This window comes from Gracilinanus agilis, chromosome 6 (genome assembly GCF_016433145.1).
Source record: "Gracilinanus agilis isolate LMUSP501 chromosome 6, AgileGrace, whole genome shotgun sequence".
NCBI lineage: Eukaryota > Metazoa > Chordata > Mammalia > Didelphimorphia > Didelphidae > Gracilinanus > Gracilinanus agilis.
Window position 1 is genome coordinate 98,971,946 of NC_058135.1, and position 16,457 is coordinate 98,988,402.

General features: G+C 35.4%; 1 protein-coding gene across 1 annotated transcript in view; it reads left to right on the plus strand.

Moving 5' to 3' along the window:
* The window catches only part of LOC123252313 (probable ATP-dependent RNA helicase DDX60), an 85,979-nt gene that overhangs the window by 39,025 nt on the left and 30,497 nt on the right, over nt 1-16,457 (plus strand). The window contains exons 16-24 of the mRNA XM_044681680.1: nt 984-1,133; nt 3,516-3,635; nt 4,641-4,736; nt 6,801-6,916; nt 7,229-7,365; nt 9,729-9,838; nt 9,962-10,066; nt 10,935-11,060; nt 13,449-13,576. Coding sequence (XP_044537615.1) covers nt 984-1,133; nt 3,516-3,635; nt 4,641-4,736; nt 6,801-6,916; nt 7,229-7,365; nt 9,729-9,838; nt 9,962-10,066; nt 10,935-11,060; nt 13,449-13,576 — 1,088 coding nt within the window. The remainder of the gene's footprint in view (nt 1-983; nt 1,134-3,515; nt 3,636-4,640; nt 4,737-6,800; nt 6,917-7,228; nt 7,366-9,728; nt 9,839-9,961; nt 10,067-10,934; nt 11,061-13,448; nt 13,577-16,457) is intronic.

The window sequence follows — 16,457 nt, forward strand, 5'->3', positions numbered from 1 at the left end:
AAAGCTTATAAATCATTTAAATTATATATTAAGTTAGGAAGAGATTGCAATAGAAATGTATACATGTGTTTCTGGAATAACTGCAATAATTAAATCACCTGTGTTAGCAAAATGACAGGAAGATGAGGACTGGCTTGGCATGTTCTTTTCTATGGTTGAGAATATTATTCTCATTCTTGAAATTATGAACTTCTTATGGCACAGTGGATAGAACACTGACCTTGTATTTAGGAAAACTAATCTTCATGCGTTCAAATCTGGTCTCAGATTCTTACTTAGCTTTGTGACCCTGGACAGGTCACTTAATCTTGTTTGCCTCAGTTCCTCATTTGGAAAAATGGACTAGCAAAGGACAAGGCAAATAACTCCATTATCTTTGCTAAGAAAACTTTGGACGGGTTCACTAGGAGTCAGACACAACTGAAACAACAGCTATAGTAAACAATTAATATGAACATCAAGAAAATCCAGTGTGCCATTAACCTGTGGCTTCTCTGCTCTGTAAAGGTGTTGGGTTATAAAGCTCAGGGATTATTAGTGAGGATATTGAATCCTAAGAAGGTTTTCGAATTCCCATATTTGAATTTATAGTTATATAAAATGTAATAATCTGTTCTAGCTTAATGGAAATATGCAGAACCAAATCAAATAATGCAAGGACTTTGTGGGATTCATCATTGGCACTAATCAACAGTGTTTCTCAAATTCTTTATGTGTTGAGGGTTTGGATCTTGGGCAGAGGTGGTTAAAGGGGAAAAGGAACTTGGAAGAATGAGTTTTTAGGGAATCCTGACAAATGGTCCCCATTGATTTCTATAACCTTAAATGTCTGTCATTGCTAGTCAGAATAGCAGTTACCAGCCTATAGCATTTTTGAAATTAAATGTATAAAATTAAAACACATTTTCAAAATATCTCATTTTCAATGGAACCTATACAAAGATTGTATTTTCAACATGAAATATGAATTGTTCTTCCTTCAGCGGGAGCTTCTAGATGTTGTTGATAATAATGAATCAGCTGTGATTGTTGCTCCAACTTCATCAGGCAAAACGTATGTCTCCTATTACTGCATGGAAAAAATCTTGAAAACCAGTGATGAAGGGGTGGTTGTGTATGTTTCACCTACAAAGGTATGGCCTAAAATGCTAGAACTTAAGTCTTTCTAGTTTTCCTCTGCCAAAACTGTGCCCTTAACTCTTTAAGTGACTTTCCCTTACTTATCTCTACTGCCTAAATCTCTTTCTCTGTATCCTCTGCATCCTCCTTAGCAATTTTGGTGCTTGGAGAGGAGCACTGACTCTGGGGGAATCAGTGAATGCATTTCCAAAGCACTTATCTCATTATGAAGACAAGACACAAGAGAGGACTGATGAAAATTTGGCTAGAGACAAATGTGAATTAAATTAAATTAAATTTAAATTAATTAAATTAAAAATGAATTTAAGCTTGGCCTGCATAGGCCAAGAAATGACTGGCTTATTTCATTGTGAAGGAAGGGATTTGGCACTGCTCACAATCTGGCTTAAAAAAAAGCATTTGTAAACTTGGGCTCCAGAGATGTTTGCATGGTATAAGCAACAGGGCTCCAGAGGCAGCATTCATCAAAGCCTGGGCTGTGGCATCTCTCTCATCTCCCATCTGCCTCATTTCTCTCATAGAACACAGGCACGTAGCGTTAGAGTCGACAGTGATCCTAGAGACCATCTAGTCCAGTTTCTCCATGATCTCCAGAAACAGAGATATAAACAGTTTCAGTGATTTACCAATGGTCACAAAAGTAAGCAGTCAAGGAGCCATGCTTCCAGTCCAGATCTTTGGTCTTAAATCCAGCACTCTTTCTGCTATAGAGAAATACAATATTCTGTATGATTCTATCCAACAGAAATGTACTAAGCTCTTGTTATGACCAGAGCATTGTGCTAAATGCAAAATAAAAATAATCGCAGAGATCATCAGAGGCTTCCCTATTTCCATTACAATCAAGGCATAGAAAGCCTAAGCTGCCATTCACTTCCTGCATATCTTCTTCATTTAGAAATGGGTTCTCATCCTCTTAATTATACCCAGAGGAACGCTGAATTAGGAACAAGCTAAGGAAGTGAGGAAGCCAATATAATAATGCTTACTTATTATGTCAGGACCTGGGGAGTACTGGAGCCAGCTCATAGAGGTTCAGGAAAGCCAATTTTTAAAATTTTCAATGTGAGAATTTACTTTTAGGAAGTCTACAAATCAAGCCTTGATTTATTGGTTAGGTGATTGCCCAGACTTAAGAAAGTGATGAAGAAAGTGCTAATAATACAGAGTTAATTTAGAAATATATTATCCATATTTACTTCCTCTCCTCTCCAACAAAAGGAGCTGTTTGTTAAACAGAATACCTTTGCTAAAAACTGGTGAGACTTCTTTCATCATTTATTTACATCATTTCACTAAAGTGATGTGTTCAATATATATACATACCTATGCATATGTGTATTATTTTTAAGCAAACATGATCATGATTCATTTGTATTTCTTGACATTATTGGAGAAAATCAATAGGGAGTCAGCTTTGGCATCAGGGAGACATGGGCTGGCTCTTACATATCCTGATTAAGTGACTCTGGGAAGATCATTTAACTACTCTAAGACCCTAGGTGAATCTCTAAGAAACTGAGGTACAGATGATTTGATGATTTGGTGGAGGGAGTTTCCATACAAGAATTCTGCAAAGTAATCTACTTGAGGGCAAAGACCATCTCACTTTTGAATTGGTATCCCCATCACCTACAGGATTTGGGACAAAAGCAGGAAAATAATTAATTTTTTTTTACCCTTACCTTCTCAAAAAGAAACATACAACAAATAGAAAAAAATAACAAACAAACAACCACAAATACAAACAAAGCAAAAATTGCTTACCTTCAGTCTTATTATCAGTTCTATAGCACTGAATAGGCAATTGGGGTTAAGTGACTTGCCCGGGATATCACAGCTATGAAGTGCCTGAAACCAGATTTAAATACAAATCCCCCCAACTCTAGATCTGGGGCTCTATCCATTGTGCTACCTAGGTTCCCCACGAATAATGTTATTAAAACTTCCTTACATGAATGCAAACACTGATCTGGATCTCCCCACCACTAAACCTGACCCTTAGTTTGTCATTCACATCAATAAATATGATACGATGATGTTGTCTATATTAAGAAAAGTTTTACTTAGAAGATAGTGGATAAAAAATAAGTTCATACAAATCAGTGCTGCCTACGCCTCTTTTTTCACCAGCCCACATTAAGTTCAGAATTAGCATGACACGATAAAAGTTCTAAGCTCGAAGTCAGGAACACTTGGGTTCAAGTTTTGTCTTTGACCATCAATAGCAGTGTGATCATGGACAAAGCACTTAGCATCCATGCATTTCAAAGTCACAGGCAAATGTAGCAAGCTTTAGGGAGTTGTTCGTTAGAGTCAGATTTACAGTGTTGTAAAAATCCTCTGAATATTAACTCATTATCTATTGCTTCAAGGCTCTTATAAATCAAGTGGTGGGGACTGTCTACAGTATATTCAATAAAAGAAGAACCAAAGGAGGTGCCATATGTGGTGTTTTCACCCGCGATTATCGTCATGATGTCATGAATTCTCAGGTACTTAATATACTCAGTGATATTCATGCTGATATTCTATATCAGTCACCTTGCAGTAAGAATAGGATGAAAATGTTACTTGCATGCATTTTTAGGTAAATGTATTTAAATTACTTATATATGATATTTGGGCATCTCTTAAACTGTAGGTAGACTTGTTGACTCTACTAAAAGTACTTTGTCATAGTGATCAAAATATTGTATCATTATTATCAGTAACAGTAATACATTATACTATGATAATTACAATTCACAACAATGTCAAAGATGTTACTATACTATTCAGTAATATTCCATAAATTTTTAGTAAATCTTAGTCAATAATACTATTCAGTAAAAATATTAGTGATAATAATCTCAAGGCAAATTAGCAACTTCTAGGAATAGTGATCTTTCCATGGCTCTTTAAAAAGTGAGTAAACATGATTTGAAAAAAATAATATGGCGGGGGGCAGCTGGGTAGCTCAGTGGATTGAGAGCCAGGCCTAGAGACGGGAGGTCCTAGGTTCAAATCCGGCCTCAGACACTTCCCAGCTGTGTGACCCTGGGCAAGTCACTTGACCCCCATTGCCTACCCTTACCACTCTTCCACCTATAAATCAATACACAGAAGTTAAGGGTTTAAAATGAAAAAAAAAATATGAAATCCATCAGAATATCTCAACTTCAACTTAAAAGTCTCTACTAAAAATTGAATTTATTCTTCATATATGAAATAGCTATTGTTTTGTATTACTGAGGAAAAAGTAACAATCATAGCAATCATTGACTTTTTGTAATTAGCTCTTTCCACCATCATATTCTTCCGCATGACCCTGGTTCTCCTTCACCCACTGTTTGTTCAGCTGCTGAACCAGCAAAGGCAAGAAATATTAATGATAAATTATTTGAATATTGAAATGTTAAAAACACATGCATTTCATTATTTTAATTCATGTTTGTTATAACGTGAGTTGTATTCCATTATTCAATTTCAAACTGAGTTCTCAAATGCTCTTTTTTCAGATACTTGTAACTGTGCCTCAGTGTCTAGAAATCCTTTTGTTATCTCCTCATCACCAAAAGTGGGTCAAAAGAATTAAATATGTCATATTTGATGAAGTAAGTAATTTTACATTCTTAATATTACAGTTAAGAGTGTAGGGATTGGGGGGCAGCTTGGTAGCTCAGTGGATTGAAAGCCAGGACTAGAGACGGGAGGTCCTAGGTTCAAATCTGACCTGAGACACTTCCTAGCTGGGTGACCCTGGGCAAGTCACTTAACCCCTCATTACCCAGCCTTTACCACTCTTTTGCCTTGGAACCAATACACAATATTGATTCTAAGATAGAAGGTAAGGGTTTTAAAAAAAAGAGTGTAGGAATTGATTGATTCTAACCTGTGTGTCTCCGAGTGAAAAGACACAAACAATACAGAAACATTTTAAAGCTATTAAACACTTTAAGTGAATAAAAATTTTAGCACACTTCTAATATAGATCCATTAAAAAATCTGAGTTTCTGTTTAAAGCACATACCTAAGTGTGACAATGATAAACATCTCAACTCATTCTATTGAATTTTCTTGTTTTGATCCCAAGACATTCATTATTTCATCTTATATTAATGAGTGCTCCATTATTCTTTAAAATTATTTTAATACACATATGAGTATTCTTAGATTTAAAAAAGTATAGCTTTTTTGGGTTTATTTTTCTAGATGTGGCTGTTAGTTCTTCAAAGGCAGATAATGTCTTCATTTTTTTGTTGTTTTTTTTACAATATCAACCTAGAGGATTTCTTATTACTCAACAAAATATTGTTGATTGCATAAAGGTCTGAAAGGATTTTTACTGGAATTGAGCTAAGTTTTTTTTTTAACTGAAAAACAAATGCCTCCTTTTTACCATTATAGTTGTTTCCTTATATATCTTTTTTCTTATTCTGTTAGATGAACAGGATATAAAACAAAATAATAAAATGATAAGTATAGAACTGGAAGGGACTTCAGAGATCATATTTTTAACTCTCCTATTTCATGGATAAGAAGACTGAGATCCAGAAAGGTTAAGTGACTTGTCAAGGATCAAGAGGGGAATTCATTTCATAAAAACACTGTTAAATGCCAGAAATTTATCAAAACTGTTAACTCTTTAGAGCTTTCTTATAGCTGTTAGAATTAGTTCCTTTAGTGAAACTTAAATTCATACTTTTCCCTTCTCTCTATTGTCTTCCTCCTTATAAAATCCATGAATTCATTTTTAGGTATTTATCTCTAGGAAGAAAAAAAGTAATATTGCTTTACAAGAGTTAATTTATGTCACATGAATAAATGTTAAATGAATGACAAATTTTAATTTGCATGGTATCATTGGATGGCAATTGTAATGATTCCCCAAATATTCCATTAAGGAAACATAAAAGCAGCATTTCCTTTTACTTTTGCCATAAACTGGTAGAACTTTCACTTTCCTCTAAATTCTAAATGCTTGCCTTTTTTTATAAATCACTCCTTGGGTCACGTCCATTTTTAATTAGATATAAAGAAACATAAAAAACCAGCACTGTTATGACACTTGGCCATATTTCTTGACTTTAGCTTTTTGGTGGTCAAGAGTTCGTTGTAGATCATTTGTTTTGAGAGAATTTAATGATTCTTTATGGTACTCAAAGATGCATTTAGGGAAACTGGAATCTAGTACAAAATGGGGGATAAGGGAAGGGACAAAGATCCTATGGTTGCAACTGGGTAATTCAAAAGTGCTACTTCAACTTTTGAGCCCAGGAATCTTGAATGACATGGCTCCTGAGGCATGACAAATGAATTGGGCTCTCCTTCTGCATCAAAGGCATGACTTTAGCCCTCATCACCTTTCATAAGTTATGACTTTTTAAATTTTCTTTGCATTAGGAAAGATACCATGAAAGTATAGTAATAAGTAACATTAATAACTGTGAAAATTATAAAATGAACACATTTTGGTTTTTATCAGACATCATTTCATATTGCTGTGCCACTGGTGGAAGGGACAGTGTTGAGAGAAGTAGAGAGACATGATGTTGTTTTCTGCAATTATCTTCTATTTTTAGAAGGCCAGATTTAATATTAAACAATTGGAATTACGCTAAAAGGTTTTGACAAATTCTTTGAAGTTTAAAATTAATTCTGTTTCCCTTCTCTGCCAGGTCCATTGTCTTGGGGGAGAAATTGGAGCAGAAGTTTGGGAACATCTCCTGGTTATGATCCGATGTCCATTTTTGGCACTTTCTGCTACTATCAGTAACCCAGAATATCTCACAGAGTAAGCCAGAATTTACTGTTTTCAGGATTTTAAATTTACATAAATTAAAAAAACATAATTGAGTTGCAGCTAGTAAGAGTTTTAGAGCATAGGCAGCCACTAATTGAAGGAATGTGTATATTTCTGTAGGAAATTACTACTTTGAGAAGATCATAAATCCATTTGAGTATTTGAGTAAAAGCATAAACAATATATGAACAGACTTTAAAAATTAACAAATGGTAGTTCTTCCTAGGAATAAATATGATGATGACATTTCCTTTTCATGATGGCATTTTCCTCCTCTAACACAATATTTCTTTTTACAAATAGGTGGTTAGCTTCAGTTAAAAGATACTGGCAGAGTTTTGAGAGCATGACAGCCAAGACTACATCTTCAAAAATTACCTTGAAAGGTTCAAAACAAAACTTACGAAAGACTGAGAAGCCATCATACAGAGTTAGACTAGGTACGGCACAGAATACAGTGATTTTTATTTGATTAATTCTTCTATCCATTCTGACTCTAGCTCCTCTGCTCTGGTGTGGATAAAGTACTAGCATCCCAGGAGAAATGGTTCCAATTAGCTGAGGATATTGTAGTGAGGATTAAATTATTGCCAGACAACTAATATTTTGGAGGTAGATTGTCCCCCAAAATATGTCTGCTCCTATATAAGTGTCATGGTTTCAGGTCAAACAGATTTGGCCTCAAGGTTTTTTAGTCCTCTATTAACCTCACGTCACTGCCACTTTAGTTACCTTTTAGATATATCAACTGCCTTCCTTTTGATCCTTTCTTCATTAAGAAAATGAAATAAAATAATAAACCATTTCATTATAGATATATTTTCTAGGAGATTCAAATTTTGTTGTAACTAATGAATTCTTGCCTTTATCTGTAGAGTCACAAGTTTTCTTCTCATAAATTCAAGGAAAAATGGAAAGAATACTACATTTGGAATCATAGAACCAGAGATCAAATTTTATCTTTGTTACTTACAAATTGAATGTCATTAGTGAAATCATTTCATATCTTTGGACCTCCATTTCCTTGTCTGAAAAATGAAAGGGTTGCACTAGTAATCTCTAAAACACTTATATCTAACTTCTGTGATCCTAGGTTGAAAAGGCATTGGACCCAATCTTGTCCAAACACCCCCATTGTTACAAGAACTTTATTGTATTATCCCTGAAATGATATCAGACTCCTTTATTTTTTTTCTTGGCTGCCACACAGTAAAGAGAACAGTTAGATCCATACAAAAATACATAAGTGATGCATGAAGATACTCTTTTATGATGTGGTAGCTTTTTTTTTTAGTAAAAAAAGCACAATACTAGACCTGGCAACATGTCAGACCATGTGTCAAGTCCTACTCTCATGCTATTGGTATGATCTTAGGCAAGACACTTAACCTCTGAGTCTCAGCTTCCTCATCTGTGAAATGGGGATAATAATGCTTGAACTATCTGCTTTAAAGGATTATTTGGCTTCAGGAACTCTGCAAACCTTAAACTATGCTACAAATGTAAAATATTACCTTCCTAGTCTAAAACCTTATTTAAAACCATCTCTTTATATGGAGGTGACTCTTTAAGAATGCTAATGGAGCTCATGTTCTGATGGATGCTACTGTTGTGAGGAAGATTAGATTAGTTAGTTAATTAAGTATTAAGGATGTATCAAGCAGGAAGGAGCTGGAGCTGGGAATTCCAGGATGGAATGAGGGAGCAGGAAGAAGTAACTTGTGCTCTGGGAAGGACTCTATTGGGGGTTAACACAAACTGTGGTTAGCCCTGGGAGCACTCAGAGTAAAAGGACATCCTGTATCCTGATTTTCCCCTGGGATCCTGAGTGGTGGCATCTAGCAGAGAGAGAAGATCTGCAGTCCTGTGCCAAGGAAGAGGAGGAAGTTTTGAGATCTGGTGGACAGTGTTTCAAGCAAAACCCTCTCTATTTGGTACCTGAGACTACCTTGGCTCTTGGCATCCAGAGATCATCAGTGGATTGCAGTGAGAATCCCAAAGCCACAAAGCCCCTAGCCGAGCTGCTCAAGCCTGGCAGGTTCCAGGTCTGAGGCAGAGACTCCAATGCTCCTTGGGCCCTGTCAGTTTAGATTTCTAAGTTAGTGTGGAAATAGGTCTTTCCTTTCCCTTTGGGTTATGTCATTAGATTTAAGGTTTTAGAGTAGATATCCCTATCCCACCTTTTAGTTGTTCATAATTAAACCCAGTTATATCCTGTTACCTTGTCTGTTGAATTCAAAGCCTCTGGCCAGAGTGACAGTTGGCTAACTGTCATTTGTCAGTTAGGAGCAGCTTGGCTGTTCAAGTCTTCATGTCCAGGTCAGTCTCTCATAAAATCCCAGTGTGTGTGTTCCCACAAACCACTTAGTTTATTTATAATATCCCTGGTGACCCCATTACCCTTACTTATATTTCCCACACTACCAAGCTAAAAAGACTTCAAATGCAAACTAAGTCACACACGTATCTGTTAGACTGAGGCTAGCCTCGCCAAGAGAGGAGAGATTCATCCTCAGGGTGGCTTTAGATGATTAATTTTTTAGCCATATCTACTTTCATAGAATACAAAGTCATCAAGGAGTAACAATCTGAACATTCAGAAAGACAAGATTGTTGGAACTTAAAGGTATGAAAAGATTGCAAGAAAGGGAAAGAAGCAATCAAATATTCATTAAATTCAGGTATACATTGTAGTCTACTGTATACCCTAGGGCTTATCTGTGATTGTGAACAGAAATTATATAATCACTGCTCTGAAAATTGGGTCAAATCTTGTTTGACCTTTTTGGTTTTATATTTACAGTGATGTATAAAGAGAGGTACAATGATCTGGAAAAGTATGTGTGTTCTCTAAAGGATGATGACTTTCTAATTAGTCACTATCATCCATGTGCTGCATTAACAGTTAATCATGTAAGTATAAAACACTGCAAAAGTGATATACCACATAATTTTTACATTTAAATTAGAACCTAAATTTTTAATGTGAATTCATGTAATGTGAAATAATGCTGTTTTTCTTCCCCTTGATTTTAGATAGAGAAATATGGAATCCCTTTAGACCTAGCATTTTCTCCCAGAGAAAGCATACAGCTTTATGATGCCATGGTACAAGTTTGGCCAGAATGGCCTAGAGTACAGGTATATACATTTGTATATATTTATGTCATATAGCTAGTGAATGAATGAATGAATGAATGAATAAAAAGCATTTATTAAACATTTACTACATGCCCATCATTAAGTGGGTATAGAAATACAAAATTAACCATTTGCCAGCCTTTAATGAATGTATATACTAATAGGGAGATGTTATATATAGAGAGAACCAGTGAGCTATGAGAGATCTTTTGTTAGAAAAGTTACAGGGTTGGTCTGTACAGCTGGAAGGTTTTTATAAATCTGTCCTTTCCAATAACAATAATGATATAGATTTAAGGATGGCTGCAGAACAGGAAAATTGTGGTGATAGAGTGGTATTGGGCATGGTTATCCAAAGAGCAGAAGGGACTAAGGAGGAAAGGGAAACATCACTGGGACTGATATTGTGGACCCAAGGACACAACAGTAAGAACCCACGGGACCCATGGTGGAAGTTCCAAAGACATGATGGTTAACTCTCCTTATACAGTCTCCAGAAGGCTAGTGGTCTAGCACACCCAGATTACTAAATGCAAATGTAAACCAATGATCAGAAAGTTAGAAAATTATTTGTTTAATCTTGTAAAATGACTATCTGTGCCATTTACTGTACCCCTCTCCCCACCAGCTATCATTTTTAAATGATGTTCTTTTAACTCTAATGATGACAGCTGCTCAAGTCATTAAGATGATTACAGAATGGTCAAAAAAAGAGCAGCATACTAATGATCTGGCTATTGATAAATATCAGTTGGTGTCTGATGGATTTTAGGTGGTTGATGAATGTATAAGATAATTATGGGCATATTATACCTTAAAAGGATTGATAATTACTTTTGATTAGTTTATTTAACTCTTTATTTTCAAGGATTTTGAACCAGAAGAATTTAGCTATTTCAAAGAGAAGGTAGTCATCATGAAAACAGATGCAAAAAAATATGAGGAAGAATTGAAGAAGGAAATAATAAATTGGATTCACTTGGACAGAGACAAGGTAGTTAAACTTATTTCAAGTGGTATTATAAATAAAATGTAGTTACCACATAAACTTGATCATATGCTTCAGATTTAAGGGATAATCTTATAGCTAGGTAGATCTACCTACCCTGTGTCTATTAATTATCAATATCTAGATATCTTTATCTACCTATATTTGGTATCTAGATATTTATATCTATTGAGATATCTGATTTCTTTATATATATATATATATATATATATTTCACAGGTAAATCACCATCTACATCTATGATCTCTATTTCCATATTTCTATTCTTTAGCTACATATGTTTAAAATACAAAGCATATATGTATTACCTCTCTTTTCTCATTTTTATGGAAGTGAAACGAGACTATTACGTATTACCCCACCAGAAGATATTCGATAGTCTTTCTTGTATTTTTAGAAAGTAAAAATACCTTGAAGTGTGAATTATTCAGATGACAACCTCATACTCCACAAAATATTTTGCTATGGTCTATCATGAGACATGAGCAAAAGTCTTTCTCCACAATGTCCTACTTTAATACCCAGTAGTACTAGGAAAATGATCATAGATTCTTGAAGAGTTTCATCAAGAGAGTTCAATCAAATGTGTAAGTCTCTAAGTAGTCCCCTAGTGATAGACTGTAGCTGATGTCTGAGGTCTGCTCTAGTTCTATGTAGAGGGGCTTATCATTAGTAGTTAGACTTTTGGGTGAAGAGTTCACTGACTGCAGCAACCAATGAAATATTGGAATATGGATAGTGATCCTCAGGCCTATAGGGCTTTGTCTTCCACTTCTGTGATTTTGGTAGCCAAATGATGGAAGAGTACCTGATGCCATTAAAAATAATTAAACAGCATATTCCATCTTAGTCTTAATTAAACTGTCACTACTTTAAACATGAAATATTTGTACAGTGAACAATAAGTTGGATGAAATTGACCATGTCAACACTAATATTCTTACTTAAATGAAACAAAAAGATAGAAAATCAAATTAATCTGGAGAGAATCTATAGATTCCCTGCAGAAAGATAGAGGTTAATAGACTTGTTTCAGTTATGTGTTCAATGGCTCCAATTAATAAGACTTCACCAGGTACTTGGTTATATCATCTTGTAGTGTTTGTAATGACCATATTCAAAAGACAAATTGTAGAAATAATTGCAGCATATGTATCAATTTCTGTATTAACCTTCTATGAAGGTGTTGGTGAGATAGTTATTTAAAAAATAGATTGTGTTGATATATTTTGTTTTTATAACACCTAGATTCTCTCCTGTTTCCTTCCCTTAAATCAGTGGTTCCCAAACTTTATTGGCCTACCACCCCCTTTCCAGAAAAAATATTACTTAGCCCCCTGGAAATTAATTTTTTAAAAGTTTTAATAGCAATTAATAGGAAATATAAATGCACCTGTGGCCATCACCACCTCCCTGAATCTCTGCAGCACCCACCAGGGGGCAGTGGCGCCCACTTTGGGAATCACTGCCTTAAATCCTCAAAAGCCATCCCTTAAGTATGAACAAGTATTTTTTAGAAGAGAAAAAAAAACGCCAAAATCAATTGGCACAAATTAATACACATAAATTAACGTTACATGCAACATTTCACACTCATGGAACATGGTCTCTACAAAGAAGTGGGACAAGCAGTCTTCTTATATTCCTTCTGAAACTCTGCTTGTTTTTTTAAAAATAATTTTACAATATTCAATTTCAGTTGTTTTGTATTTATTGTTCTTTCTATTCACATTGTTTAGTCATTGTGTACATTTCCCCTTGTTGTGTTTATTGAATTTGACATTATTTCCTTTCTTGTTTCTCTGGTTTCTTCATAGCCCTCATTTCTTATAATGATATCCTAGTACATTCACAAACCATAGTTTATTTAGCTATGAAACCAAACACCAAATTCTACTTTGTTAACAAGTCTTTGGTTACCACCAAAAATGCTGCTATAAATATTCCGTTAACATTTGGAAATATTTTGTCAGTGACCTTCATAAAATGGAAATCACAGTGAGAGATGATTGACATTGCTGAAGTCATAGCTCTTTTAAAGCATACATTTTATTAATAATTTTATTTTTATTAAAACCTTTCCCTTCTCTTTTAGAATCAATACTTTGTCCTGGTTTTAAGGCAGAAAATTGGTAAGGGCTAGGCAATGGGGGTTAAGTGACTCGCCTAGGGTCACACAGCTAGAAAATATCTGAGGCCAGACTTGAACCTAGGATGTGTAGTCTCTAGGTCTGGCTATCAATGAGCCACCTCATTGGGGTATTTTCCACTATACCATTTTGCCTTTGTCTGTATATTTTAAATTTTTTTTCCATCAGTGTCCTGATATGTTATGGTCTGTTAATTTATTCATATTATAATAACTTTATTTAGGTGGATCAGTTATTAAACTATCTCAAGCCTGAGACCTTTGACAATGCAGAAGGAAAAAAGAGGGCGAATTTTGCAGGCTTAGTTGAGAAACTAAAAGAAATGGATAAGCTCGCTGCAATATTTTTTTTGTAAGTATTGAAACAAAATATGGTTCTTTTTCATATTCTTTTTGTAGTACTTTAAATTATAGTAAATTGTAGAATCATAAGTAATTTAAAAAAAAATTTACATTTGTGGCCAGGCTTTGTGGCCCTGTAGTACCATATGGGGCAGGGGAAAAAATTTCTCTTCTTAAATGATTAAGTATTCAATTTGAGGTTTTTGTTCAGTTAAGTCATGTTTGACTATTCATGACCACATTTGTGATTTTCTTGTCAATAATACTGGAATGATTTGAGATTTCCTTTTCCAGCTCATTTTATAGATGAGGAAACTGAGGCAAGCAGGGTTAAGTGACTTGCCCAAGGTCACACAGGTAGTGTCTGAGGCCAGATTCAAACTCAGAAAAATAAGTCTTCCTAATTCCAGGCCCAATGTTCTACCCACTGTGCCACTTAGCTGGCCCAATCACCTTGGCACCTTATTTATTACATTAATTAAACTACTTCTCTTTTGGCTTTTATGACAATTACTTTTGAGCCCTGGTAATGTGGTATAATAAAGAGAGCAAGGAGGAAGCAGAGATAATGTAACATTTGATGAAGTATAAGGGATGATCCTTGACAATTTTGCTGGAAGAAATTAGAGCATAGGCCTCCATGGAGTATGGGCCAGAAGTGTGTGTGTGTGTGTGTGTGTGTGTGTGTGTGTGTGTGTGTGTGTGTAAGAGACAGACAGACAGAGGGAATGATGTGTGGTGCTATAGACAGATGGTTATATCTCACTGAGGAAACTGGGAAGAGGGTGAGAGTGCAGAGGAGCACCCCCAGTCTATTCAGGTATAAAAAGGACTTAGGCCCTTTTCAAGTTGAACCACCTCCATGTTTAAAAAATTCAAAAATCCCCATTTTTGATCATAATCTATTGGCTTTCTACCTTTCCATCTACTTTCCCTTACCAAGCTCTATCCTTAAACTACACCATGACATTGAATTCCCTGATGATTCAGTTTTCTTCCAGGTCATCATTAGCCACTCATTCCTTTTCTCCTCATCTTGATCCCTTGGTGAACCAATTTAATTTTACACTGTCTTCAATTGAGTCCCTGATTGCTTTTCTTCTTACTAAGGCAAATATCTCCATCTACACATGTGATAACATTCCATCCTTTCTCCTCAGTCATCTCTACTCTTATTTATCTTTTTTCATATTTCTTTTTTCATTTAGCTGACTGCATTCTGCCAAGGTGTGACTCTGTCTCATTCCCATCATCTGTGGCCTTCACTCCTACATGTGTGCTACTGAGCAAAGTTAAAGAAAGTCACACAATCATTATGGCAGAATCTACTATGAACTTATACTGTGCTTCCTCATCTGAGTTCTCTTGCTGTGTTAGGGAATTTTTGTTTACCTCCTGTATCAGTTCACTATCCTGCTCTCCGCAATGGCTTTTCCAGACCTTTTCATTCCTGCTCAGATCTCCTGTGGTTTATTGTCCACCCCACTCTTTTGGTTGAGAAATTTATCTTATATTTCACAGGAAAAAATCTGTAGCCATTTGCTGAGATCTCTCTCTTTCTCTTCTTTCTCATCTCACTTCTTCAGATGCCTTCTATCATTATTACCCCCTTCGTCTGTCTCATGTGAATTCACCCTACTTCTTACTAAGGCAAACATCTCTATCTACACATGTGATACCACTCCATCCTTTCTCCTTAGTCGTCTCTACTCTTATTTATCTTTAATCTCCTCCCACCTACTATCGATTTCTGAATTGTTGCAAACATGTCTCCTCCTTTCTCAAAAACTCACTTTTTTACTGTAGCAAGTAAAATATATTAAAGAGAAAATGAGGTAGTTCTCTGAGCAACATTAAGTTATTATCAGTGATGTATATAACTGTTAAAAAAGCATGTCAAATTACCTCCCTCAGTAAGGCCAGTGATCTCCCTGAGAAGAAGAAAGACCCCCTTTATTGATACACAGGAAAGGAGAGATGACAGAGTAGTTGGGGACCTTTAGATTTGGAGAAAAGGGGGTGGCATTCAGGTGTGGCTGATCATGTTCCTCTCTAAAAAGTAAGGAATATTCATTGCTTTATGGGACACAACTGTTTCTGGTAGTCTTGCCCAGAAAATAAAAATCATCCAAATCAGGACCACTCAATTAGTCATCCAATTGGGGAAGATCAAACCACAGTTAATTGCACAAAGACAGGCAAGGACTTGTCTTCTGGGAGATGGCACTAGACTTAACTGCTCAGAGTTTATAGACAAAAGAGGTCTCGGGTTAAAAAAAATTGAAACTTACTGAAAAACAAGCAAATGCCCCAAAGGCCAGCTGCAAGCTAACAACAACATGATAACAACATTTCCTTTCAACCATGTATTTAAGCCAATTTGAACTAGGAAAGACTACATGTTTGAGTAAGGTGAATCCAGGTAGATGCTAACAATTAAAAAATCAATAGAAAAAAAATCAACATCAGTACAGCAGAAATCAAAGGTCATATTCCTTTTTTATCTTCCTGTATCTCTATCCTTGTCATCATCCTATATCTTTTCTGATCTTCATGGCAAAACTACAGTATATGCTTTCACTTCCTCCCTTCTTAACTCTCTACTATCCAGATTCCGATCTCATCATTTCATATAAACTGCTCTCTCCAATGTTACTAATGATTTCCTAGTTTTCAGATTGAATGTCTTTTTCCCATCTTCATTCTTCCTGACCTCTCTGTAGCCTTTAATACCTCCTGATCTCATCTTTGCTTTCTTCACTCTGGTTTTCAGGACACCACTCTGGCTTGGTTCTTCTCCTATCAGATCACTCCTTCTTAGTGTGCTTTATTGTATCATTATTCAGATCCCATCTACTAATTTGAATTTCTCATAGGGCTCTGGCCTAAAC